This window comes from Argiope bruennichi, chromosome 8 (assembly GCF_947563725.1).
Source record: "Argiope bruennichi chromosome 8, qqArgBrue1.1, whole genome shotgun sequence".
In the NCBI taxonomy this organism is placed as follows: Eukaryota; Metazoa; Arthropoda; class Arachnida; order Araneae; family Araneidae; genus Argiope; species Argiope bruennichi.
In genome coordinates this window covers 57,439,287-57,465,979 of record NC_079158.1, presented here as the reverse complement: position 1 = coordinate 57,465,979, position 26,693 = coordinate 57,439,287, and the positions used below count along the sequence as shown (strand labels likewise).

General features: G+C 26.4%; 1 protein-coding gene across 14 annotated transcripts in view; it reads right to left on the bottom strand.

Annotated features, from left to right (window-relative positions):
• Nucleotides 1-26,693, bottom strand: part of LOC129981785 (ankyrin-1-like) — a 187,332-nt gene that overhangs the window by 41,100 nt on the left and 119,539 nt on the right. For 9 of the 14 annotated variants that reach the window (XM_056092795.1, XM_056092791.1, XM_056092792.1 and 6 more), the window contains exons 19-26: nt 26,278-26,370; nt 22,544-22,678; nt 21,343-21,463; nt 20,196-20,213; nt 19,180-19,404; nt 17,986-18,146; nt 15,656-15,867; nt 1,108-1,327 (exon numbers count right to left, since the gene is read on the bottom strand). In XM_056092795.1, the coding sequence (XP_055948770.1) occupies nt 1,108-1,327; nt 15,656-15,867; nt 17,986-18,146; nt 19,180-19,404; nt 20,196-20,213; nt 21,343-21,463; nt 22,544-22,678; nt 26,278-26,370 (1,185 nt within the window). The remainder of the gene's footprint in view (nt 1-1,107; nt 1,328-15,655; nt 15,868-17,985; nt 18,147-19,179; nt 19,405-20,195; nt 20,214-21,342; nt 21,464-22,543; nt 22,679-26,277; nt 26,371-26,693) is intronic. The other 5 variants (XM_056092793.1, XM_056092801.1, XM_056092794.1 and 2 more) reach the window with 5 other exon arrangements.

The following is a 26,693-nucleotide window of genomic DNA, read 5'->3' as shown; positions in this document are numbered from 1 at the left end:
ACACTTAAATTGGACAGAATCAAATCCCCTATTCTATAAGTTTTCGTGATTTATATGAATCTATGATCCAGAAAGCAAAGATATCATATAATGAATATTTCAAACGCATATGTAGGTTCTTCAAGAAATATGGAAAGCTATTTTACTACACTGAATGAGTTGAACATACATACTACAAAATAAAACATTTTTCCCCTTTTTCTTTTCTTCTTTTTTTTTTAATTCAAAGCATACTTTGAAATAAAATGTGAAACTGCAAGTACTTTTTAAAACATCAGTTATGAAAGTTACAACATGCATGCAAATGCCAACTGAGAAAGAGTTCACTTGCACATGTATATAGGCTGTGCCCAAGTAAATGTAAGTGGTTCTTATATTTCAAAAAAATGCTTATGCATACAATAATACAGATATATTGCTCAATTCATTATCTAAAAATTTAGTGGGCTGTATGCATGGTATTTTAAGTAATAATATATAACGAAAAAGGCTGATTAAAGCATAAAGATTTGACTATAAAAGTTTATTTTACCAAGCAAAATTGAAAGGATTACTTGTTATTGTTATTAACCTAATTTATATATTTTTGTTACGTTCTGAGGTAAGCAGAATAATCTGGGAAAGCATATTAATCAAATGGTAAAAAAAGGATAAGGGTGTAAATAGTTAGAACTCTCTTAGAAAATAATGGTCTGCATTTTGTAGAGAAATACTGCTTTTTTAAAAAAAAGAAATCATTCATAATAAGAATGGTGTATAAGATTTCTGAAACAGATCTTCCAAGAAGCACTACTATTTTTGTTTTACTTCAGACCGTGCATTTTATAATGAAAATTATTCAATTTATATGAATGATTTGATATTATTACTTATATATTACTTTATATTATTTATTACAATCTTTAAATAAATATTTTCTGTCTTTTTATTTTATTTATATATTTTATTTTTTCATGTCTTGTATATGAAATTGTATTACTTTTTCAAATGCTTGAAACTATGTTAAAAATCTATATTGTAATTTAAATAAACTACACACTTTATTACTACAATACTCAAGAGTCTACTGTTGGCTATAGAGCAAAAGCAGACAGAAAGGAGACAAACCTGTCTTAGTACTACCTGTTATACTGCACAGTAACCTCAGGGTAGGAGCATCACCACTATATTGATTTATCATCCCTTTAGTTGCAGCCTGGGGGACAGGAATAGTTAAAGTAATAGGCTTGTGAAACTTTCTTCTTCGGGGTTCAACTGTAACTATAGGACTAACAGCCACACGATTTCCCAGTAGTTTAGTAACAAGTTCAGGTGTTATTGGCTGTGCCTAAAAACAAAGAATTTTATAATAACAGCAATATGATTAACCCTCATTACAAATATTGAAAACTGAATTTATGATTCAATAAATAAACAATGCTTCATGTGAATGTAAATTTATGGCACTTTTTAATACATTAAATTCAATTTATCAAAATGTTCTTAAGAATATGAAAAATACATAATTTTGTACTACAGTATATTTCATACAGGACCCTTTTGACTACACCATAAAAAATTGACAGGAAAAAAAAATGAAAATAGAATTTTGCTGTAAGCTTGTGCAAGTGTAGGTCTAATGCAAATACTCAGCTCAAAAACAAATTTACATTTCCAAGATCTAATGAAAATTATGTCTTGGACCATACAATACATTTCCAAGACCTAATGAAAATTCAAGTTCACTCATAATAATTAACAAAATCTCTAGGGAAAATAATAAATTAAAACCACATTTTTAAAAAAATAATTTCCACTTTCATCTTCAATTTTCCATCTTATCTTTGCAGCAAAAATAAATAAATAAATAAAATTAAAATAAATCTAAAGAGTTGAATAGTAATTTGCATTAAGATATTTTTAAAAATATATATGATTCAAAATTATAAAAGAATACAAATACAATAACAAAGTTCGATTATCAAAATATTTTGCATACATTAAGATAAAAAAAGTTTATATATACATTTTTTACCCAAAATAGAAGTTTTTTCTTTTTTAAAAAAGTTGCTAAAAACAGCATGACCACTTTCTAAATGAAATACACAATTGTAGCTTTCTTAAAATGTTTAGTAAACATTTCCATATTCTTGAAAATGACATTAAATTCTGATAAATACAAAAGCACAGATTATGTTTGCAACTGTAAATTGCCCATGTCAAAGTACTGTGATAGAACATTTCTTACAATTTAGTAAGAACGAACTGCAAAGATAATATTACAAGGTTTATAAAAATAAACATTGCAAATGGAGCCTGAACTCTAATCTCCCACTCTTTTTTTAAACTAATCATAAAGATTGAATTATACTGAGAACAAAAGACAACGTAACTAAGAGGATGTCATATTACAAATTTATAAGAAAAAAAATAATTGCACTATAGATCCATAAAAAAAATCTACATTATGCAATCAAGTTAAAAATTATTATAAATTTAGAGAAAATTTCTAAAACAGCTTTATGATAAAACATATCTAGTTTAGACAAAATAAAAAATTTCTCATTATTCAAAATGTTTATAAGTCACCTAAATGCTTTTATAACAAAGCATTCAGAAAAACGAACTGATTGAAAAAAAAGAGCTTTAAAAAAACTAAGACACGGCCACAGTGTCATGAAAAATCCCACATAAAGCTAAGCAGTCATTATTAGATGCACTAAGCTAGTTATAGGAAAATAATTAGTTATATACACTAAATTAGTTTATATGAATGTACATCCTTGCATGAGAATTTGGTAAGTAGCATCAACGATAGTTATAAAATTATGGACATAATTCATCGAAGTTTCTTTTCCTCTTTATCATTTCCCATTACTCAACAGATTAGAAATGAAATTATTTAAATTATTAACTATTAAACTATCATTTAGTATATTTAACAACTATTTGTTCTGCAGAGTTTAAAATCAGCTTCAGATTTTTTATTCAATAATTTCATTAATGAAGTGGAAAAAGGCAAAAATTTCACATGAAATTAAGTAATAATACCTTCTTCACGCCACAATATTAAAAAAACAGACATGGCCATTACTTTTATTACTATTTACAAATATTTATTAAATATTGATGAATGTATATGGAATTTTTATTTACATTATGAAAGGCTTTATTTTAAAATATGAACAGAGTATATTTATCCCTTGTTTTACTGGTTTGATTTCCAAATATAGGAACAATTAATTACTTGCTATTTAGTATGATACTGACATACATATAGGTGATTATCAAAATAATGAAAACACCTATGAATAAAAGTGACATTTCCGAATGCGCTTCGTAAGCATTAAAATATAATAATAGCCAGCAGTTTTTTTAATGAATAGCAATGTATATATTCTGGTAGTATGTGTTAGCTTTATTGAAGTTTTGCAACTTTTGGATTTCCCCCCCCCCTCCCAAAAGCGTTTTTACGGACCTCTCAGTTTTTCAAAAAGGTCAAATTGTAGGAGCCCTTTTATTTGAAGCATGTGTGATAAACACCCAATTTTTTAGCGTTTCTAGAGGTACGGTGTCTAGAGTCACGTCAGTATACACACAGCACGGCATGACAAGCTCGACAAACCAAAGTAGTGGGTCGAAAGAGAAGCTCAGTGAAAGAGACCGACGGGTATTGGTGCAATTTGTAATGTCTAAAAAGCGAACAACTGCCGCAAAAGTAATTGCAGAGCTCAATACCTATATGAATTCTTCAGTGTCAGTGATTACATTTAGAAGGCTCCTTCATAAACACAACATTTATGGCAGAACAGAAATTCCCAAACCATTTGGATAGATGTTAAAGGTAAACATCGTCTACAGTAGTATCACACTCACAAAACCTGGTAGATTGAAAAGTGGAAGAAAGTAATATGGGCTGATGAATCGTGTTTTAGATTTTTCCCTACAACAGGACGGGTGTCATTTGGAGGACATATGCACAAGCGTATGATCGTGATTGTCTTCTTCCAACTATTAAGCATGGAGGTTGATTTGGTGGGAGAAGTATGGAGAAATTTCAGGTGATCAGGTCCATTCTATGATGCAAACTTCGTTTCCTACGAGATGGAATTTTGCAGGATGATAATGCACCTATCCAGGCTGCGAGACTTGTCCAATCATGGTTTGATGAGCACGAGGGTGAAGTTAAACAACTGCTTTGGCCCACACAGTCACCCGACCTGAATATAATTGAACCGATATAATCTATTTTAGAGCGTTCAATACGGAATCGATATCCTCCACCGGCATTCTCCCAGAACTTTACCAATATCTCCAGGAAGAATGGTACAACATTCCTCTAAACCCCATTCAGCATTGTATGAATCGATTAATAGGCGAATCCAAGCTGTATTACATGCCTAATGCGGCCCTACACCATACTAATAAAGGATTCTTTATAAATCTAAGGCGTTTCAATTATTTTGATAACCACCTGTAACCATGGTCATTTAATTTTCAACAACTTTGACATCAGCACAAAAAAAAAAAAAAAAAAAAAAAAAAAAATCCCCCCCCCCCGAGATTATAAGCAGAATTACGTTATAAAACATACTATATCTTATAACATAAAAATGAATCATGACATATCTTTAAAAAAATTCATTAATAGTATTTAAAATGCTCATCCAGTGAATGAGTGAGGTTAACTGACATTTCTAAAACAATAACATAAAATAAAATAAATAAATAACTCATTTTTAAAATGTCTATATGAATTTAGCAAATTTCATTTACATGATTATACCTTACATATTAGTACCATTAATATTTCAAAAGTTCATTAAATAATTAAATATCACAGTGTGACTAATATTTTTTCATACATTTTACAAATCAAATGATATTTAAAATATTTTAGCCACAGGATTCTGGTGAATCTACCAGGACTTTATTATAGCAATACGCTAATATACTATGTTCATTGTTATTGTTTGAAGAACAATTCAGTAGTAAGTTGTACAAATTTACATTTTAACAACAAATCCAATTCTAAAATATGTTTATATTGAAATACATTTAATTGTCAAGTTAATACATAGGTTCAGACAAGTATGTGAGAAATAAATTAGATATAATTAACCTCACAATACAATTTGACATAAATTCTGAACCACTACTTTAGCATTAACAAAATTTACACCAAAAGAATTGATGTGCAATGATGATGTATTAGCTTCAATATTAAAAATTTAAGGAAAGAGTAAACTTGTTTTAGTGCTGAACATTCAAAAATATTGCGATAATTCCTGTTAAAATGCTTTATATAAATTGAATGAAAAGTATACATATTGCTAATATAATTTAGAAACTTAGTATTTATAAATTAAATTAGCTTTGCGCTAAAAGTAGATTAAATCGACTTTTCAGTTTCTAAATACTCCAGTCAAAAATTTGAAGTTTCGATAAAAATCAGAGAAAATGTCTTAATTTTATCACATCTATGAAGTCAATTATTCTAAATGCATAAAACAAATTAAAAGTGGATTATATAAATATGCACACTTAGGCAAAAATACAACAAAATATTTCTGCAGCCATTTTTACGACTAATTCAAGACATCAAATGACAAAATGTAATGTGACCTCCGATTTACCACATCTATATATTATTTTCGGTTTCCTTACCTTCGGCATACTTTTAAGATCAATGCTATAATTCACAGCCAATGTATCTATTTAAAACAATTTCAAAGTTTGCTAATTAAAACGATCGTTCATTTGAATCGATCTTTTTACTTTACTCAATACTTCAAATTATGATTAAAACTATATTTTAAATTAACAACCCAGTTACGATTTTGATGCAAAATCTGAAAATATAAATGCTTTTGGTTCAGAATTTATTGTTATAAAAAAGCCTTACTGAATTAACTTTGAATGCCTCACAATATTACAAACACATAATAAAAAAGCAATATCAAAGATCAATACATTTAGAAACTTTTAAATTGGTTCAAGCTAGAATACTGCAAGTCCTAAAACTCTTAAAAACTTCAGGTTAACACAGCATTTGGGATTAAAATTAACTCATATTTGCATAAATATAGAAGCAATAACAAAACCTATTCAAAATTGTATTAACTTAACATTGCTTTTGGAATTTTGTTTCTTTACACACAGTATTATATAAATGCATCAACAAAATATTCCTTTATCTATTTAATGTAAAGTTGTTTGATATAAGATATTTATAGGTTTAGAAACTCCTTTACTGTAACAGTTCTAAAATTATTAGATGTTAAATCTTTCTAATCAGTTTTTTTTTTAATTCATTTTAGGTGATAAATTATTTTACACTTTAAAAAGTATAAAAAAAGAATAACAAAATCAAATTTAGGGTGTTTCAAAATTTTGTTATAAAATAAACAATGCTTAGCTATAAATATAATAATATAAAAAAATTCATGGTTTAATAATGCAAAACATATTTAAAATAGGAAATAAAATTATGCCTTCAAATTCTGGTAAAGTATTTAAAATTTCAAATTAAAAAGTTGTAAATCTGTGTCTAGAAATATTAATTCTTCTATTTAAAGCATAAACTAGAACTGCAGACACTAATTAAAGCTATACCAACAACAATAAAATATAATTTTTTTATATATTTTTTTAAATAGATCATTATTATTATTATTTCTTTTTTAAATTGTAACTATTTCAATTGTAACTAGCACCATGTAAATTGTCTTGTATATTAACAAATAGAATTATGTATGAAAAGTAAGTACATGAAAAGTTTAAAAATAAATATAAAAACAAAGACAGAGGGTGAAAGAGCTACCAAACGCAATAGAGAATAAAAAGAAAATATCATGAAATTAAACAAACTGGTAATTAAATATACAGAATATATCCAGAAAATAAATTTTTCATGTGGTCTACAATAGATTATGAACTTTGAAAGGGTATTGTCTCTCTCGATAAGATACAAAATATGGCTATTGTACTTCATCTTCACTAGTAATATCACTGTTAAGGTAGACGGAAATGTTGGCCCTTATTTCTTCTTCCACCTAGCACAAGATCAGAGCTATGAAAAAGGTTCTGAATACCTAGATGATATTGATTAGAATTCATCATCAGCTATACCAGTTGGAAAAGATAAGCAGCTGATTCCTGATAATACTTATTCACCTATAAATCAACATACATCCCATCGCTTGTTACAAGTCCACTGGAATGAGTCTGGCTGCTCATCTTAAAGTTCTGACATTGCTCACAGCAATTCTATCCTTCCTTAAATCTCAAGAAAATTCTTAAGAAATTCAGTATTTTTAAATAGACTAAAACTTAAAGTCCTATGCAGTTCCATAAAAATGAAAGACTAGTTCCAATCAAAGCAGCAGATTAAGCCCAAGAATACAAAAACTGCATTTGAATGCATCTCTTAATAAACTGAAAAGTAAAACAATTATTGCTTATCTGTTCTAATAAAGCTTGCACTTCCTTATTTTTTGTCTCCTTTCCTTGTTTAGATCTTAATGAAAATTTATTTTCTGGATGAGACTCGTGTATTGTTAAGAACAAGAACAGGATCATTGAATCGTAATTAAATTATCTGTTTTGGTAAAATCAGTAAAAAAAATTTCCAATATAAAAAAAATTATAACATTCATTTACATAAAAAGTTGGAAAGAATTACAGGATAACATTTCATATTAGATATCAACTTGAAATTTAAAATTCAATTAAACTGAACTTTTCCAAAGTGTGGTAATTTCCTTTTCAAACATCCCCCCCCCCCCATCCACTAGCAGATTTTTCCTCGTTTCAATGTTAGAATTACTTTCGGATTAAAATAATCAACGACAATTTTCAGTAATACCTTAGTAAACTTACATGTAGAAAATAATTAAGATAAATATTTCAGGATTCAAATAATTTGACTTTCATCTACATTTATATTCTAAGAAATAAGAACATGCAGTTGATGAATGAAATAAGTGATATGATAATTTATATAATATTATACACTTATTTAATACACCAAAACAAATTATCAATTTATGGTTTAGCACTAATTACACTGGTCTACAAATATCAAAAAGGAATTGTACCAATTTCCAGTGATTTTGATGTGCAGAGTTTGAAAATGACAACAAAAACCTTGGATTAACTCAGGTTATCAAATCTCTTTTTTGTTTAATTAAAGTTACATTATACATCATGTAATACAGCCTGCTTCAAAACATGAACTGTCCAGATATTATGAAAAATTCAATACAATGCAATTTGGATATTAACTGCATTATAATGTTTTTTTAACTACCTTTTTTTATAAAGTTTAAGTGGTTCAAAGTATATCAAAGTTGTGACATTCTAGTAGTAATCTGTTGATACTGATAAATTCTGTTTTCCTTGGCAGTGCCACTCCATATAAAAGATGTCTTTTTTATAAAGTGTTCATTATCTCTTTGTTTACAGAACCACAGCTGTCAGAAAAAAATTCAATGACAGAAAGCAAAAAGTATTTTTTTAAACCAAATAATGAAACACTTTTTTTTCTACCACTTTGGCATTATAATTACAGCATAATGGTGGAGTGCATTGTCAAAACTTATACTCAAAACAGTTTGATTACAAGTTTGCCAATGAATTTGATAAATGGACTGGTATTTTGTTTTTTAAAGCAAATATAAATTCTTCAAATATGTAACAAAAATTTGAACTTTAATCACATATTTTCTAAACATTGTATTATAAATATTAATAAGGTGAAGGGACCATCCACTAATGGGTCAAGCAAAGAATAAAAATATAGGTAAATCTTTCAAATTTATGCTATGTCAGATTTGACAAAGAGAGCTGATATGACTAATGCAGAGTAACTTAATCTCCAATTAGATCGAAATAAGGTGTCTATTTATCTGAACTACAAGAGGCTGATAAAGGAATGCCCTAACACACCAACTTATGAATAGAAGTAGAAAAAAAATAAGAAACAATTATATTAAAAGTGAATATATAATGTAAAATGAAAATATAGGATTAAATGTCAAGAACATTCATTTTTGAAATTTTAAAAATTGCAGCCAAATTGCAATTTACTGACACATCTTGTTTAGCACCCTTGAATTTGTAATAACTGACTATTTTAGTTTCTGTAGATTTTTAATTGTAGGCCAGTGACATTTATTATTTTTGAATGCCTAATTAACAGGTAAAGAAATACAGAAAAATGTTAAACATTCATCAAAAATATTTTTTCAAATTATAAATGTTATATGTTACATCCTTAAGTAACTGGAATCAGTTTTGGGGGAAAAAAAAAAAAAAAACAATAACTTAGCTACAGCTCAATAAATTTGATTTAGACATCAAAATAATAGTTTATACAAATGAAATTTATCAAACAGAAAACATAGAAAAAGTTTCATGTGAGCAGGATTTAATCTGATTACAAGATTACGCCTTATATGTTTATTCTTAAATTTCAACAAATAACATTTTTATTAATGCTAAAACACAAGAAATTGATAAGTATTATGGAAATCAAAAACTGTAACTTATTTTAGTAGCGGCATATAAAAATAATAAAAGTAAATGTTTGCAAAAGAAAATTTATATGAGCTTATACATAAGCTACATATTTATTAATTTATAATATTCGTAGAAAAAATTAATATTCCACCAATCTAAAAGAATAAAATGGCCACTAATTTTCATGAGAAAATAACAGGAGGAGAAGCATGACAAATAATGTTAGAACTTCATCCAAATAGCAGAAATAAAAAGAAATTGTTGATTTACATTTTTCGTTATTCTTTTTAGCATAAATAAAAGTATAATGAAATTTCCAAGAACACGAAGAGTTTAAACATGAAATATAATTTATAAGAATCATAACCATAAAAAAATATAGATGCATCTACAAAAAAATCACAATAAAAGAAATATATGATTGAGATGTCATGTAGAAAGCAATCTTTAAAATGTATTTACATAGCTAGAAATATAATGTAAATTTTAATGCCTTATTTTAAAATCTTATTTCGATGTATAATTATTACTGACTCCAAAACAAATGTATTTCCTTAAAACATATTTCATACCTTAATTTTCAATCAAAAATAGCATGGTTATAGAAGAATTGGAGAATAATTGCAAATATACAATTTTTATTTATTTATTTATTTTGGAGGGGGGAAGGCTGAGATTTTTTTTTAAAAAAAGGGAAAGAATTTTTTAATTGTATGTTTTTAAAATTTCTGAAACAAAATCCTAAGTATACTGCAAATAAAATAAAATTTAATAAAACTTTCTAAAGATAAAATAAATCTCAAATAAGTTCAAAATTTTACTTATTATCTTGACAACACCATTTTGTGAAATTAATTAAAATTAATCGGTGAATTATTTACGATATATTTAAAATATTCAGAAACATGTGATACTGCATAAATCAAGGATTTAAAAGCAGGTATTTTTATCTATATGGATGAATTTTCTTTTTATAGGATTAGACAGCAAGTACTAACAGAAACTAAAAAAGCAGAAAATTAAAAAATACTATTAAAACTAAATTTTAAAAATTCAGAAAGCAATTAAACAAAAACAATCAATATAAAAGAAAACAATTATCCAACTATTAGATATAAGTTATATAAACAATAAAATAAAAAAAAAACAGTCAACTTGAGACAGTACAAAAATCAAAAGTAATTTCATTCAAAAATAGAAAACACTGAAAGGTGTCAAGTACTGAAATAAATAAATACAAAAATTATAAGATGAGTATTCAAAAACAGAGCAATAAATGACACTGAAAAAGAAAGACCTTACAAATTAATAATATGGGAATAAGGGAGAAAAAAACAAAAAGTAAAAGGAATTAAATTTGCCAGAGTGAAATAAGGTATAATTGCATGCAAAATTAAAGAAAAATGAAAAGAATCTCAAATTACAAAAGAAAAAAAAAACGTTTCTATGTGTTTCTAGAAACTTTGCATTTTATATTGTTAATTTAAAATAATTTTTAGCATTCTGCAAATATTTCTCTCCTGACAGATTTTATTTCAAAATAAATAAAAAATGTGATCTCTTTACATCAACTAACTTTATATAGCATAATGAACATGAGTGTTTAGTAATAAAACTACAATTTTAAACAAAGTTGAAATTTTCAAATATATTTATTAAGGCATGCTTCTAACATCTTAAAATTTCAAGAAACAGTTTCAATATGTTTTTAATGACATTTCTTGAATTTTAACCAAAAGAATGTTATTCTAAAATTTTTTCAAAATATTTTTTTGTGCAAATTGATAATTCAGTTAAGAAATTCAGAAGCTTGCATTTTACAGTGAATTCATTGTGCTGTAACAACAAAGCATTTAAAAAGCATTAGTAGTAAGCTGTTGTAGAAAAATACATGAAGGTCTGTAAGAAATGACAGCATACACATAGTTAATGGCAGGCTTTCTTTATTGTTATAATATTGAGTACAGAAAATAGTGTATTCATCATAAGCACATGTTAGTAAGTTAAACTTGTTAACAGTGGGAAGCAAGCAGAAAGAAGACACATAATGCATCAAGTACAGATAAGTTTGCATAGATATTTTCAGGGGAAAAAATTCCAATGATAAATTTATAAGAAAATTTGGACAGTTGAATGAATAAGAACAAAATGTTTTCTCTGTCAGATATCTTTTAACAGGATTCAAAAATTCCTATTTCAGTAGGAAAGAAAAATTACCTTCAAGAAATAATTTAATCACATAGATAAATATTTAAAAATGCTGTGAGTAAATTTTTCATTCAACCTGTTATAACTAAAAATTTGATAAATAGAGAAATATAAGTGTCTAAAATAATTTTTACTTTTAAAGAAGTGAAATAAATTTATAACTAGTGCACTTTCTAACTGCTTCCCTTACCAATTTATTTGAAAAAAATTGTAAAAAATCATCACATTATTTTATTCCATTGTAAAATATAAGAAACTAAAACAAAACATAATATATAGGTTTTTAATAGAATTTTTAATTTTTATTTTTGCAGGTAAAAAAACATAATTTACACATCAATTTAGCCTCCCAAATTATATTCAGCAAATGAAAAAAGTTAATTAGTTCACAATATATAAATCTACTCTTCTTAATCAGAATGTGAAAAATTAAATGAATCCCTTTCATATGCAATCATCTTTTTCTTCATTCTTTTTAACGTAATTACCCTTGCTTCAAGAAAATACCATACATGCAATTGGACAAAAAATATGCATCAATACCCTTCTTCCCCTCCCCATCTAATGCCAAAAATCTCCAACAAAACTTGGCAAATTACTAATCAAATTAGAATACTTTGTTTCTTCTAAGCTTCAATCAAACTTCACAAGAAACATGATAAAACCAACTCTACTGAAAAATTTTGCTACACCCGAATTTTCAAGAAATAATAATTGCAATGTGTATCAATCCGGGATAACTCAGAATAATAAGGGAAGCAGTTAGGGTAAGCACATAGGGTAAAATATTTTCATAATATTTTTGCAAAATATATATATATATTTATATACGTTTTAGAAGATATTTTTTCCAAAAATAATCGAAATAAAAATAAAGAATGTTTTAGCATTATTTTAAAGAACATATATTAAATACATTACAGCACTTATTTTTATAGAATAATTGATAACACTGAATACATTCAAGTTTAATAATAACCTGAAAAACATCACAAGTATTTAATAAGATATTATCAACCATTTGAAAATAATATAAACAAAATGGCATCAAAATTTTCAAATCAAAATTCAAATATTCAACTAAAATAATTTTCACAAAAAAAAAAAAAAAAAAAAAAAAACCCGCTGGTATTTTAAAATTTTAAACTTTACAAGAAAAAATTTTAAATTGTTTTTTGAAATCATACCTTGAAGGAAAAGATTCAAATAACACCAATTTTCAGTTTCAATCGACTTTTTTACTATCATCAAAAAAGCAACAGCACTTTTTACTTCAGTAAATTTTTTAAAAAAACTGCAATGATAATAGAATGAATACTGGAACAATATTGAAAGACATATGAATTACCCTTGATTTCTTTAATTGTTTTTAAAGCATTCTTAATATTGCATACTTAGCAAAAATTACTTCGATTTTGCTTTGAAATTCATATTGCATAATCATGCTTTTATTTACATTTCTTCAACTTTCTCAACCATGGTCCCATATCAATTTACAAAACTAATATATTTTAAGCTAAAATATCTTCATTTGTCATCAACTTTGTCATTTAAAGCCATTAGATGGATGACTAAACAGATAATTTCTCATAAAAAAATAATAATCTACAAGTTTAGAATTTTAAAGACAGATCTTCAACTTACATGATAAAAAAAAAGATGCCATTTTCCCACAAATGTAAAGTGCAACTATGTACTTACACTAAGTGGGAATTCACTGTTGATTTAATGGTACTTAATCGAAATATTAAGTATCATATAAATATTAAAATAATAAAATGCTAAAATAAATGCTCAGTAACAGTAGATTTGAAGAGTTTTTTAAAAAAATCTCACGAGGAAATCATGTAAATGCACTTATCACCTTTGCATACGGTTTAATCTTGATACGCACATATGTATTCTTATAAAATACCGGTGCTATCAATGTCTTCTATGTGTTTTTCTAGAAGTTTCTTCAGAATTCAACTGTATTTAGAAAGAAGTAAAGGGGGAAGAAGGTTGCATAGTGATAGAACATCACTTTTTGATGAAAGATTAAAAAAAAAGAAAAAAAAAAGAGGAAATTATGAGTTAAACATTCCAGGCACTTTCCAACCACAATCCAGACATAATAATCCTAAGTAACTTGTTTTAAGTAAAAACTACGACATTTCCACTGACTTCTTGTTTCTTTAAATACAATTATAAAAACATTAAAAATCAATTAGATCTAAGCATTTAAATTTAATAAAATTTTAGTTCACTTACAGCATTCAAAGGAATTTTTGTGCATTAAAACACTACAGGAATAAGTATTAAATATAAACAGAATTTGCTAAATGTTACCACATAAATAAGCATTTCATTATCCAGCATATTGCACAGAAACTACGTCAAACATATTAAACAAATGTGCTATGCAAAATTAAGAAAGCATGAAGATGATTATAGTACAATTTTATGATTGAAATTATGCAATCAGTTATGCTCTTCTAAAAGTTTGAAAATTACATAAATAAAGCATTTCTTACAGTAATAAATATCACAGAAAATATAAAAATAAACAAGATATAAATATTTGCAAAAAAAAGGTGGTCAAAAGGATTAAAAACTTAACAATTACTTAAATATCCAAAATAATCATACATTTATAAACAAAATTTTAATTTGTGCGGAAACAAGCAAAAATCACAAGTAGAAAACCAAGCAAATAAGATGCAAATCATCATTTTATGTTTTTAAAATTTGAATTAAAATCTAAAAAAAATTAGGGTTTAATATCTCCAACTAATCAAAAACATAAAAATTTAACAAAATTAAAACAATGGAAGTTCTTGAAATTTAAGTATATACTTTTAATTAATAAGCAAGAAATTTAGAGCACAAATAAAAGCAGGCAATTAAAAAAAAGTTGTTTGAAAATAAAAATATTATTTTATGGAAATAAAACACATTCATTTAAAAAGAATGAACAGATCATGCATTGAAATTCACATAGATATCAGAATAGAAAAATAAAATATTCAAAATTAAAACTGAAAGAAAACATTCAATACATAGCAGCAAACACCTGAAAAGTTGAAGATAGTTATTTGCAAGAAAAAAATTCAAATACTACACATCATAAAGTCATATTAGTATGTTTCCCCAAATTTAGATTTTTATGCAATGGCTGTTATTTCAAGTGATTAATTAGATTTATAAAGGAATGATGCAGAATAAACTTATTTTAAATCATGCAATTTGTTTATATCGCATAGGGTGAAATAAAATAATAGAACACTCTTCTTAGATGTACCTTACACTGCTACCTATCTAAAATTATTTATTAAGAAAATTGCTGAATTTATCGTATTGGTTCCTACAGAAATTATGCAAGTAGTAGTTTATTTAATATAATAAGTGATTAGGAAATTTAATTTCTATTTAATCTTCTCAGGACATTGAGTAGTATAAATATTTCTTTTCATGTATTTCATTGTATGTGAAATTTAAGATACTGGACAATCGGAACCCTGCCACTGAAATAAGTTAACTCAAATTTAAACCCAAGCAATACTGATAATCTGAATCTGTAATCTTTTAAAATACAAAAAAGTTTTCTACTTGTGATTTTATAAATTACCTATAAATGACTAGAAAAAGGCGTAAAAAAGTATTTACAGCACTTTTACTACATTTTTACACATCGGACTGACAGTTCTATTAAAACTTGTTTTCTGAGAGTAACACATGTCATATTTTACATGAAAGAAAACAACTCAAGCTTGGGCCATGTACGTCGAATAAATTCTGCAAAAAAGCCAGATTTAGGTCTCGGAGAATTCTGTGCCGGTGTTTTGTCAACATGATCACGGTGATTATTGTGTGGCACTGTTTTCTCTTGTGATAATAACGCCCTACCTGACTTTGGTGAGGAAGAATGAATGCCCGCATCAGTTGTGTCCTTAGGACAGCTGTTTACCTGAAGTCCAACTTTGATCTTCTTCGTCAAGGCACCTTCAGGGAAAATGGCTTGCACCTGAGGAATCACAGTAGAACTAACCATGCCCCCTTCAGGACCTATGGCATGAACTTCTTGCCGTATCCGAGTAATTATAGCAAAGTACTGGGGAAAATCTGTGGTCAAAATGCGAGTGATGCGATTGGTACTGAGGTCTTCAATTGCAGTTAATTCTAGGGAAGGACAAATAAATAAATAAAAAAGATGAATAAGCAACCCAATAACAGAACACACATCAATAAAAAAAATGACATTGTAACACATTCAATATACAAAAAAACTAAGTAAATCAAATCATTCAAAAATATAAAACAAATTTTGCAATAAAGAAATAATTATCTTATCACTTTTTAACAAATTCATATTTACAAATGAGACAAACATTTTTCTAAGTCTGAAAGAGTAATATATTTAAAATTTATTTAAAGATTTATTAGTCATATTGATTAAATCTTCAAGAATGTATAAATCATAATACTCATGAATTTTTACATATCCTTTATATTATAATCCACCCAAAATCCATATAAATATTTTTTATATTATTTAACTACAGGATTTGATGAAATCTATAGTAGTTGACAAGTTACATGATTTCATTTATCAAGCATTAAAAAAAAGTTTGTGACTTGAAATTTCACTTCTATATGAATGTCAGCCTTGTTATGAAATATTACTAAAAACATGAAAGAAAATTAATTTAATATGTATATGAATCAACAAAAGATTTTTGAAAAGTGATTCAAAATGAAGAAATAATTTGTTTCAAGATGGCTAGCTTGTTTGCATAATTATTTTTTAGGAGAAGCATAGAGAACATTAATATAATTCTTAAGAAGTAACTCAATATGTAATTGATATTTCAACTTTTTACAGAATTCAATTTGTTAATTCATTTTATATTATTTGTTTCAGAGGATTCTCATACATATCAACTTTTTGATTAATTACATACAGTAGACTCCCGATTATCCGCGGACGAGTTATCCGCGGTGCGGATTATCCGCTCCTGCCGCACAAAGGTTTTTTTTTTTTTTTTTTTGACTGATTTTTTCATAAAGGTGCAGTTTTACAGTTATGCTTTTGTAATTACATAATACATTACAGTATTAAAACAGTACATATGTATTAATTTTTCTGTGTATCCTTGACGCCTCTCGTAAATACTAAGCACTTTTCTGTTTTCATTAACAAAATGCATTTTAGGTTAGTTTTGAATGATATACTAAAATATTAAGCGTTAGTTAAACATTTCCTGCTGTTTATTTTAAGTTTTATTGTACATAAAACGATTTTTCAAAGTTGGAATGACTGCTTTCTTTTTTGCTATACCCGTTTTTTAGCTTTTTTCGGATTATCCGCGATTTTTGTTATCAACAAATTTTGATCTCTTCTCATTTAAATTAAAGTATCAAAAGCAAAAACAATTAAGCTCAACCTTAATTATTTTTTCCAACAATAACTGTGTTAGATCAAATGGTTTTCTTAAAGTAAACAGAAAGTCAGTAATCTCATCTAGGAAGGATTGATTGCTTAGGGGTTTGGGAACCTTCTCGGGCTTCTAAAGTGTCAGAACCGACAGAGGATAAAGCATCTTATTCTACTAAGAATAGTGCATTTAATATTATACCTTGTGAATATAAAGACATCAAAGTTTTGGACCAATATATCAACCATTTATTACTAATAACAAACATAGCCAATTTATTTTATTTATTTACATGTAAATGTCACTATTATATATATTATGCCTAAATTTTTGAAATATAAATTACCTAAATTAACCAAGTTTTTAAAACTCAGAATCTTTATATAGATTACCTCTAATATGTAATAATATGGAAAAAAATTTATATACATAAATATATATTTACAACTTTTAACACTTTGCTGCACACTTTCAATTTGGCAATCATGTTCAAAAACACTTTTTTATTATTATCATTGTTCATGACTGCCATGCGAAACTGAGCATCCTTCATATAATTGGAAGAGAAAATTATCATGGTTTGTTGCAGATATTCCATGAAAACTCTCTATGGCTAATTCTCTATGGAAAACTCTCTAACAGTCATGTTTCTATCATATTTTTTCCTCTTCCCAGAGCAAGTGATGGCTGTTGTTGACATTTGCCTACATATCACCAAAAATTGCATGCCTATAGCCGTCATTTGTGCAACGTGTAAGTGAAAAATTATTCAGTAAATTTTTATAATATTCAAGAATACAAAACTCAAAAAAGTGCAATTCTACATTTAAAAGTAATAAATTAAACTTTTCTTATCCTCTACCTTCGCCTTCAAAGCTTTCATTGAAAACATCATGGACAGCATCATCTGATGCTTCAAGGGAATGTTCACGCCAAGTTTCACCATTGTCACTCCTTAAAATAGTTATTTCACGTTCTCTACCTCGTAGGGATGCAAAGTGGGGTACTTCTATGATTACAGGGCTAAAAATATTAGAAAACACATTTATATTACAGCAAAATTTTAAAAAGATATACTAAAAATGATTAATTTTATCTAATTAAAATATCATAATATCATTCAATCACAGAATATGGGGAAAATTTATACAGTTTTTCTCATATTGTTGTCTCCTACTAGATGCTGAGAAAAATTTTCAATAACAAACGTTTTAGACAATCTTATAGAAAATTATTGTACAGCAGACGATGAAACCTCAGCCGAACATGATTGCAATAAAATAAAATAAATTGAATTAAACACATAAATTTCTAAAATTTAAACAAGATTTCTTTATGTTTTCATTACTGAAAAATACTTTATTTGATTTTTCTTTTCCAAAAAAAAAAAAAAAAAAATTACCATACAGTTTTCCACTACTTCAAAAACACATCATTAAATCCAAATAAATCTTTGTTGTACTTGGGAACATTGGTAATTTAACTTACAGAGTAGAATCCCATTTAATCAAATTGACTGCAACAATTATTACCTAGGATAATTGAAAACTTAATTAATAGAGACTAAATTTTAGAGACCTCTTTTATTTAACAAGGTATTCTAAAATTACTTGAAATAATAAAAGGCTGCAAGTAACTGCAATATAATAAACTCTTTCATTGACTATCAAATTTATAAGAAGATCCATTACTGTTAACAATTTCACAGTTTCCTTTATATTTTCTCAATGAGTTTTTTGCAGATATCATCAATAGATAACGTTCCCCATTCAATATGAAGTGTTCCGATACATTCAAAATATTAATTTTCATGAAAATGCCTTAAAATTTCCTTTTTCTGAAAATTGGTTCAAATTCTAACTTTGATACCTTTCTCGGAAAAATGTGTTGCATTCATAAAAAGAAATGAAAAATACAGTTTGATACCTCACACCAGTTCGATTAACAGAAATCTCAGCAGACGGAGATCTGAGTAAGCAAGATTTTATTTATTCAAATGTGATAATATTTCAATCCAATAATATATAAAAGAATATTTTTAAAAATGAATTATTACCCTAAAAATTTTGCACCAGATGGACCAACTTCCAGAATGCGAGATGCACATGCCTCACCTTCCATTAAAGGTGGAGGATATGCTAGCTTTTCTTTACGCAAATATCTACAAGTAATTCGCATAGGCATTGGTGCTCTTCGAGGGGGAATAATCACTCGTACCCCAGAGTGACGGCAACCTCTCATTGCGCCTCCTCTTGCATCAACCATAAAACTTACCAAAAAGCTACAAAAAATTAGTTATTAAAAATTGAAATTAAACCTCAACAATAAACATCACAAGAATCTATAGGAAATTCAACAACATTTCTTCAGCATAAATTCTAGTAACAGAATGAAAATATATTATTAACAGATTAAAAATCAAAACATTTAAATGTAGTTGAATTACAAATAAAATTACCTACTTTATTTTCAACAAAAAGAACTATCAATCATCAATGAAATGTTTAATAAATGAAGATAAAAATCTCAAAACAGAAAATTGAAATACAGGTTCACAATAAAAAAAATACTCATATTTCTGCATAATCACCAAATATATGCACTTTTCTTTCTGTATTTCAATTGTGAATTCTTATAGCCAATTAGCGAAGAAACATCATGAAGTAAGAGAAAGTAAAATTGCCGCACAGAAAAAATGTAGCATATAATAAATATTAATATATAATCATACATAAAAAAATTATATTAATTACTATATATTAATATTTATATAAAATATGCTTCCATCAGGATATTGGAATCCTCTTAATCATCAATATTTTTTTATTCAAAGAGTTAAACAATATGAAAGATTCTCTTATTTAAAATAATTCTTATATAAAATTACTTTTATTGAATGATAAATAAAATTCAGAAATACAGATTTCATATAAAATTACATTCAGTCACTTCAGTAAAAACTAATTTATAATCATCTAATAAATGCTACAAAATCATTAGGATGGCATGCATGTATAAAATGTAGTGGCTACTACAAACTACCAATTATTAACAATAATTATGATCACTTACGTCTTCCACTTCAGCTTGCTATGTGATCCAAATGCAGCATAAAGGGAAAGGGAAAAGCAGAAGTTATTAGGAACAACTCAATTGATGGATGAGTATCACAAAAGGTAATTTAGACAACACAGACCAATAAAAAAAAAACATGCAATTTAGATAGGTATCTAAATAAAATTCAAGATATTAAGGAAAAAGAATGCAAAATTTAAGCATGCAATACCTACTAACTGAAAGGATTTTTACATGAAAAGTAAAAAAAAAAAAAGAAGAAGAAGAAAATTGCACAGTAAAGCATAGTAAAACATAAAGCAATGCTTTGAAAAAAAAAAAAAAAATTGAAATGTATGATTAAGCAGACGGCTAGTTCAAATTTTGCTTGAATTTGCTTGAAGCATTTCTAACCTTCACATATCCTATTTTTGCATACAGTAGTTCATTAAATTTACTCTCCGAATAACAAAGCATTATTTTAAGTCATAGTTATTAAATATTATTTAAAGACCACAGTTCCACTAAAAATTATGTCTATCATCTAAACTATTACCATCAAACTATTTAAAAAATTTATTTTTTAAGAATCAATAAACCCATTTAATGGATATTTATTTTTTATTTAAACATATATTTTATCTTATATCTTCTTTATGATGATTTTTTTAAGAAATGAATCTGAAATTCTTTGAATGTAGATTATTATTTTTCCATGGATTTGTGGTTTAAGATGTATGTTTAGAGATACCAATTAATAAAGGAATATAGTATGGCAATAGCATATAATACTTTTGAAACAGAAAAAATATATTAAATTAATTTGATGCTAAAATAATTTCTTTAGTTTCTGACATTATATAATAAACATAATAGAAAAATTAAAATTCCGGAAAACAACAAATAAAAGAAAATTTACTTTTTTAATCCCAACACTAAAGGAATAAAAAAAAATCTAATAAAATAATTGCTTATAAATAAATATTTTAAAACTAATCCAACAGAAAATGAACTACACAAACATTTAATGCAGTGCAAAAATAAGCAATGACAAGTATATTTGCTAATGTGCCAACAGCAAAGCATGCATTTCTCAATTAGACATAATTACCATCTTCCACCTTCATTAATTAGAAAAACATTTTAGACAAAAAAAAAATCTCACCCAGCATGTACTGGTGCTCTTGCAAGATCAACATTATCAGGAGCCATACTACTGCTAAAAGTAGCCTCTTGATGAACAACATGTTGAGGAGTCAAATGATCCTCTTCCGCAGTTAAAGGTGCTTAGGAACAAAATTTATTCATAGAGAATTTTATTATTTTTGCAAGGTTTTGTATAGGTTAGAGACAACTAATATGAAAAAAGTTAATATTAATATGTTAATGATAAAAAACATGTATAAAAACAAATGTAAAAATAATTAAATAATTTTTTAAACTTTCTGAATAAATATCGCAAATTCTGAAACAAAGTAAATTAACCAGCCAATACTGAATATTATGTTAATGGCAAATTACCTTGATGGATATTATCTCAAAACTGAGATCCATTTGCAAACATCAAAACAATATTAACAAAAATGTTGCAAGATAATTACAAAGTTATTTGCATAACATAATCGAAACATAATTCTACTTTGGAAAAGTAGAATTATGTTTCACTTCTTTAGAACTATTTTAAAAATATGTCTTTTATTTAAAAAAGAATATTTAAAACAAATTCTAAATGAATACAAGAAAACTGCTATGAAATATATGACCAGTTCTGAACATTACACCTTAAAGGCTAAGAAATAAATTTCAATTAAATAAAGAATTTCATTTTCATTTACCAATAAAAAAAATTCCAAAATTTAGTCACTTACCTAATTCACAGATTTTAATCAAAATAAATATGGCATTAATCTATTCTTTAAGAACACACTAATCTTATATATCCAACACAGGCAAGATATATTTTTTTTCCTAAATTGTATAAGCTAGATAGCAGATGTATACCATTGCTAACAGCATTTCACTTCTCTTGTATTCTTAAATTGCAAACAGTTTTATTTTCCCTGCACCATTAAATTCCAGCAAATATTATAAATAGCATTTATTGGCAATTTGAAACTCCACAGGCAATTGAAAAGAAAATAAATTGCAAGCTTAACTTATTTGAAACAGAAAGAAAGTTCTTGCTTATTTCTTTTTCAAATTATATCATTTTAAGATTGTACATGAGATTTTATCCAATCCACAGTTTAGAAGAATAAAGAATTTGTTTGTTTTTTTCTAGGAATATTTAATAAAACTTAATAATTCATGATTTTTAAATTAAACTTTGATAACTGCAAAATCTTAAAATTTTCATCAGAACTCACCAATGAGGGTTGATGAACCATGCTCTCTTTCATCCCTAGTGACATCGATACCAAGAGTATTATCATCGTGTAATGCTTTTAGTTCATCTGTAGTCATATAATGTAATGACTGGTCTCCCATCATTTGATCTTCAGCTATTATAAGCAATAATATAACAGAAAAAGAATACTTTAATAATTATGGCAGATGAAGAGATGATTTTATATACTAAGAAAATATTCAAACAACGAGAAAATATCTTAATATTATTACTCAATACATATTCCTAAAATAGACAATAAAATAATTTATGAAATTTTCCAAGAATTACTTAAAGAAAATTAAATTACTTAAACAGTTCTAATTATAGAATAATAGTGATAAATTTACTACTATAATTTTTTTAATTATATAAGGCATTCAAAAAAATTTAAATTTTGAGAATTTAGATAAATGATAAAATTTAAAATTTAATTTTGAACCAAGTAAGAATGTCACTAAACAAATATTCTTTTACTAATGCAAAGTATTTCAAAAATGTATACTCACTTTGAATTATTATTACATAAAAAGTAACATTAAATCAAAATTTCATAACTAGATTTCATACAAATAGAAATAAATTTTGTCAGATATCAAATGCATTTATTTTAAACCAGGCACTGCTGATAGAATTATTTCCAATTTCACCAGTCAATGCTCAGTTCATCCATTAGTACTTCAGCTCTTTTACAATGATCAACTGAGCTCATTTGATTGATTGTAGCTAATCTTCAATTTTCATCACCACAAAAAATAAGGAGTGAATTTAGAGAGTGGGAATTCTACCCCACATTAGCTAGAATTAAAAAGTAAGCCCCTCATGTCAAAATAAAATAGAAAGGTGCTCTGTCTGACCAAATGTATTATTCCTTAAAAGGACTCTTTCTATCAACATTATATAATCATTATCTTATATTTTTTTAAACCATCTATTGCTACTAATTTAGTAGACAGAATTAAAACTTTTACTTTATTCCTCACTAAACATGATTAGACCTAAAATGAGAATATTACTGCCCATCACTGCTTTTATAAAAATAATTTTAAAAATCATCTGTATACCTTCTCACTATTAATAAAATGTTTACTACCATCAATGTTTTTTTTTTTTTTTTTTTTTTTAATAAATATATATCAAACACTATTTCCTGACAACGGACTAGGGTAAATTTAAATCATTTCCGGAAAGGCGGTAAAAGATATGCATCAATAAATTACAGGCAATGAATATCATTTTAAAGATAAGCTATGACCAATCATGTCTATAAAGTACAATAAAAGAAATATTGATAATATTCATTTTCAAATAGTTATATGCTTAAAATAAAACCTAATGACTGTACACTTACTACAACAGGAGTATTATAGCCTTATCATAATTACATTAAGCATTATAGTTTCACAATATGTTACGAAAAACAATACTGTTATAGATAAAATAACTTTATAACAGATTTCTTAAAATTAATCTTTCAACAGCAATAAATTAGATCAAAATTAAAAAGCTTGTAAATGCAATTAAAATAATTTTTTTAAAAAATAATAAGTTTATTTCTCTGAAAATGTTTAAAATATGAAAATTCTAAAGAAAATAGTTTACAAACGAAATTTATGGGCAAAAAAAAAAAAAAAAAAAACATGGAAATGTTTTATGAGAGCAATCATTGAAATCTGCAAAAATGCCACTCCCCTGTCCCTTTTATATGCAACAATGATAGTAGAATGCAAGCTGCTGCAATTAGCACATCTTGGAGATGTATCTTAAATCCAGGCAAATTAGAAAAGGTACTCTTTTCTACCAAAATAGAGGAATAAAAGGAAGACAGTGAAGAGATATGGAAATTCCAAAAAGACATGCCATATGCCCTAATTAATCATACATTTATATTGTCACATAATAATGATTTGGATTTTAGTTTAATGCAACATATTTATAAGGGAAATATTAACTTATCAAATTTAATTAATTATCATTTTCCACAGCCTATGAGCATTTAATCCTAATTAATTTCCACAAATTTTCATATAAAAAACACTTAAGGCAAAAATGTAGTTATAATTTTTTTTCTCATACATTGAGTTTACTTAACCTGAATCTTTAGTAATCAAGAAAAGTGAAAGAAATAGTAAAAATTCTTACATATTAAGAAAAAATTTATAAAATCTGTAAATTTTAACAAAAAAAAAAAAATTCAGAAATTTAAAAAAAATCTATATTTAATGATATAACTGATTTTAAAATGAATGTTAAAACAAGTTTTTCTATATTACATTCTATATATAAAAGAAGGGTAGTTTAATTAAAACAACATTAGAAATAGCTTGACTAATTATCAAACTTCATTAGAAAACATTTACAATAGAAAACATTTACTTCTCCCTTTCCCAGGACCAGTACAATTTTATGCAAAAAAAAAAAAAAAAAAAAAATCATTTCTTTTTTTTGCAATATAAGACAAAGCTAAAAAAACTTTAAAAAATAATCTTTGGAAACTACTTTTAAATTGAAAATTTTATTGTCGCTTTGCTGGATATCATATCAGTTAATATGATACTGTAATGCATAAAATATTAATAGTTGTATGATTTTGAAGGTTAAACCGATTTTATAAACAATATTTCAATGAAACATAATTAATATGAAAGATAATTCTACTATAAATGAAGATATTACAATCTAACTTAAGTAAGTTTATCATAAGAATTATTTTTAAAAAATCAACATATTTGTTATAACCATCATGAAAAGCAGAAGCATATTTATTTTGTTAAAATATTAGCAACAAGCAAACAACACTTTTAAGCATTCATAGCATACTGCAAGTAAATATACAGTATTATCTAAAAATTAAGGTACTTTAAACTAACTTACAAAACTAATTTATATAATTCTATTATAAAAATAAATCAAAGCAAAGTTTCCAGAAGCAAACTGAAAAGATTATTTTGAAATAAAAAATGGGAAACAAATTCTCAGATGCCTTAATAACAAAAAATTTTTTGAAATTAAAGATTAATTCAATAATATAATATCTCTGATATTACAGCATCTAAGAGATGCGCATCCATCCAATAAATGCAATGCTTAAAAAGAAAGAATGTAGAAAAAATAGAAAATATGACAGCACAGAATGTGCACATTTGAAGTAAGTCTTCTAACAAAGCTGGTTTCAAAATATACTGTAGAAAGTTGAGTCATAAGTAACAATTTGCGAAGAAAATAAATTACTGCCAAAGCATATGTGAACAGGTAGTTTTTGCATAATTTACGCTCATTGGTTTAAAATTTCGATTATTTACCCCTTTCTAGCAGAAAGTGCATAAAGAGAAGAAAGAAGATAATCACAATAAATAAATAATCACAACATCAAATTAAAACGATGGCTTTAGGACAAGGGAGGTAGAGAATTTTATTCCAAACATGCAGGAGCCATGAATATAGATTGTGATTTTTCAGAGAGGAATCTAAACATTTAAGGATTTTAAACATTTTCATACAAAGGACAGGATGACTACAATATGTACTATACAACTACATTCAATCTGAGGTATAACATGCTATGATAAACATAAACTATGAAAACATACAACAAACATACAAAAATAGGAAGGAAAAAGAAACATTTATGAAAAAACATTAAAAGAGAAAGGAAAGTTAGAAAAGATCTTCAAGTGAGAACTAGAAGGGGGCAATTTTTAGGTGAAGACTTACTCATTAGTAACTTTTGACCTTCAATATAAGGTAGGTACACATGGGTGGCATGGGCCGGTTTCCCATACAGTGAAGTGTCTTCTATATCATCACCTGTGCCAAGGGATCAAACCATCAGCTCAAAAATTTATATACCCAGCCACCCTAATTTCACTACACCTACTTATAGAGGATTATGATCACAAAATTCTTCCCCAAAAATTTATCATTAAAAAAAATGAGCTACAAACTACGTTAAAAAACCACATATACTTTTTTCAAAAAAAAATTTATTTTTTTTCAAAAGGAAATCGCTATACCATTACAGAAAAAACCTCACCTATTTAAAAAAAACTAATAATTATGTATAGCAAAAATAAAACTTTTACAAATGAATTAAAAATTAATGAATGTAGTGATGCTAAGACAATATTCTT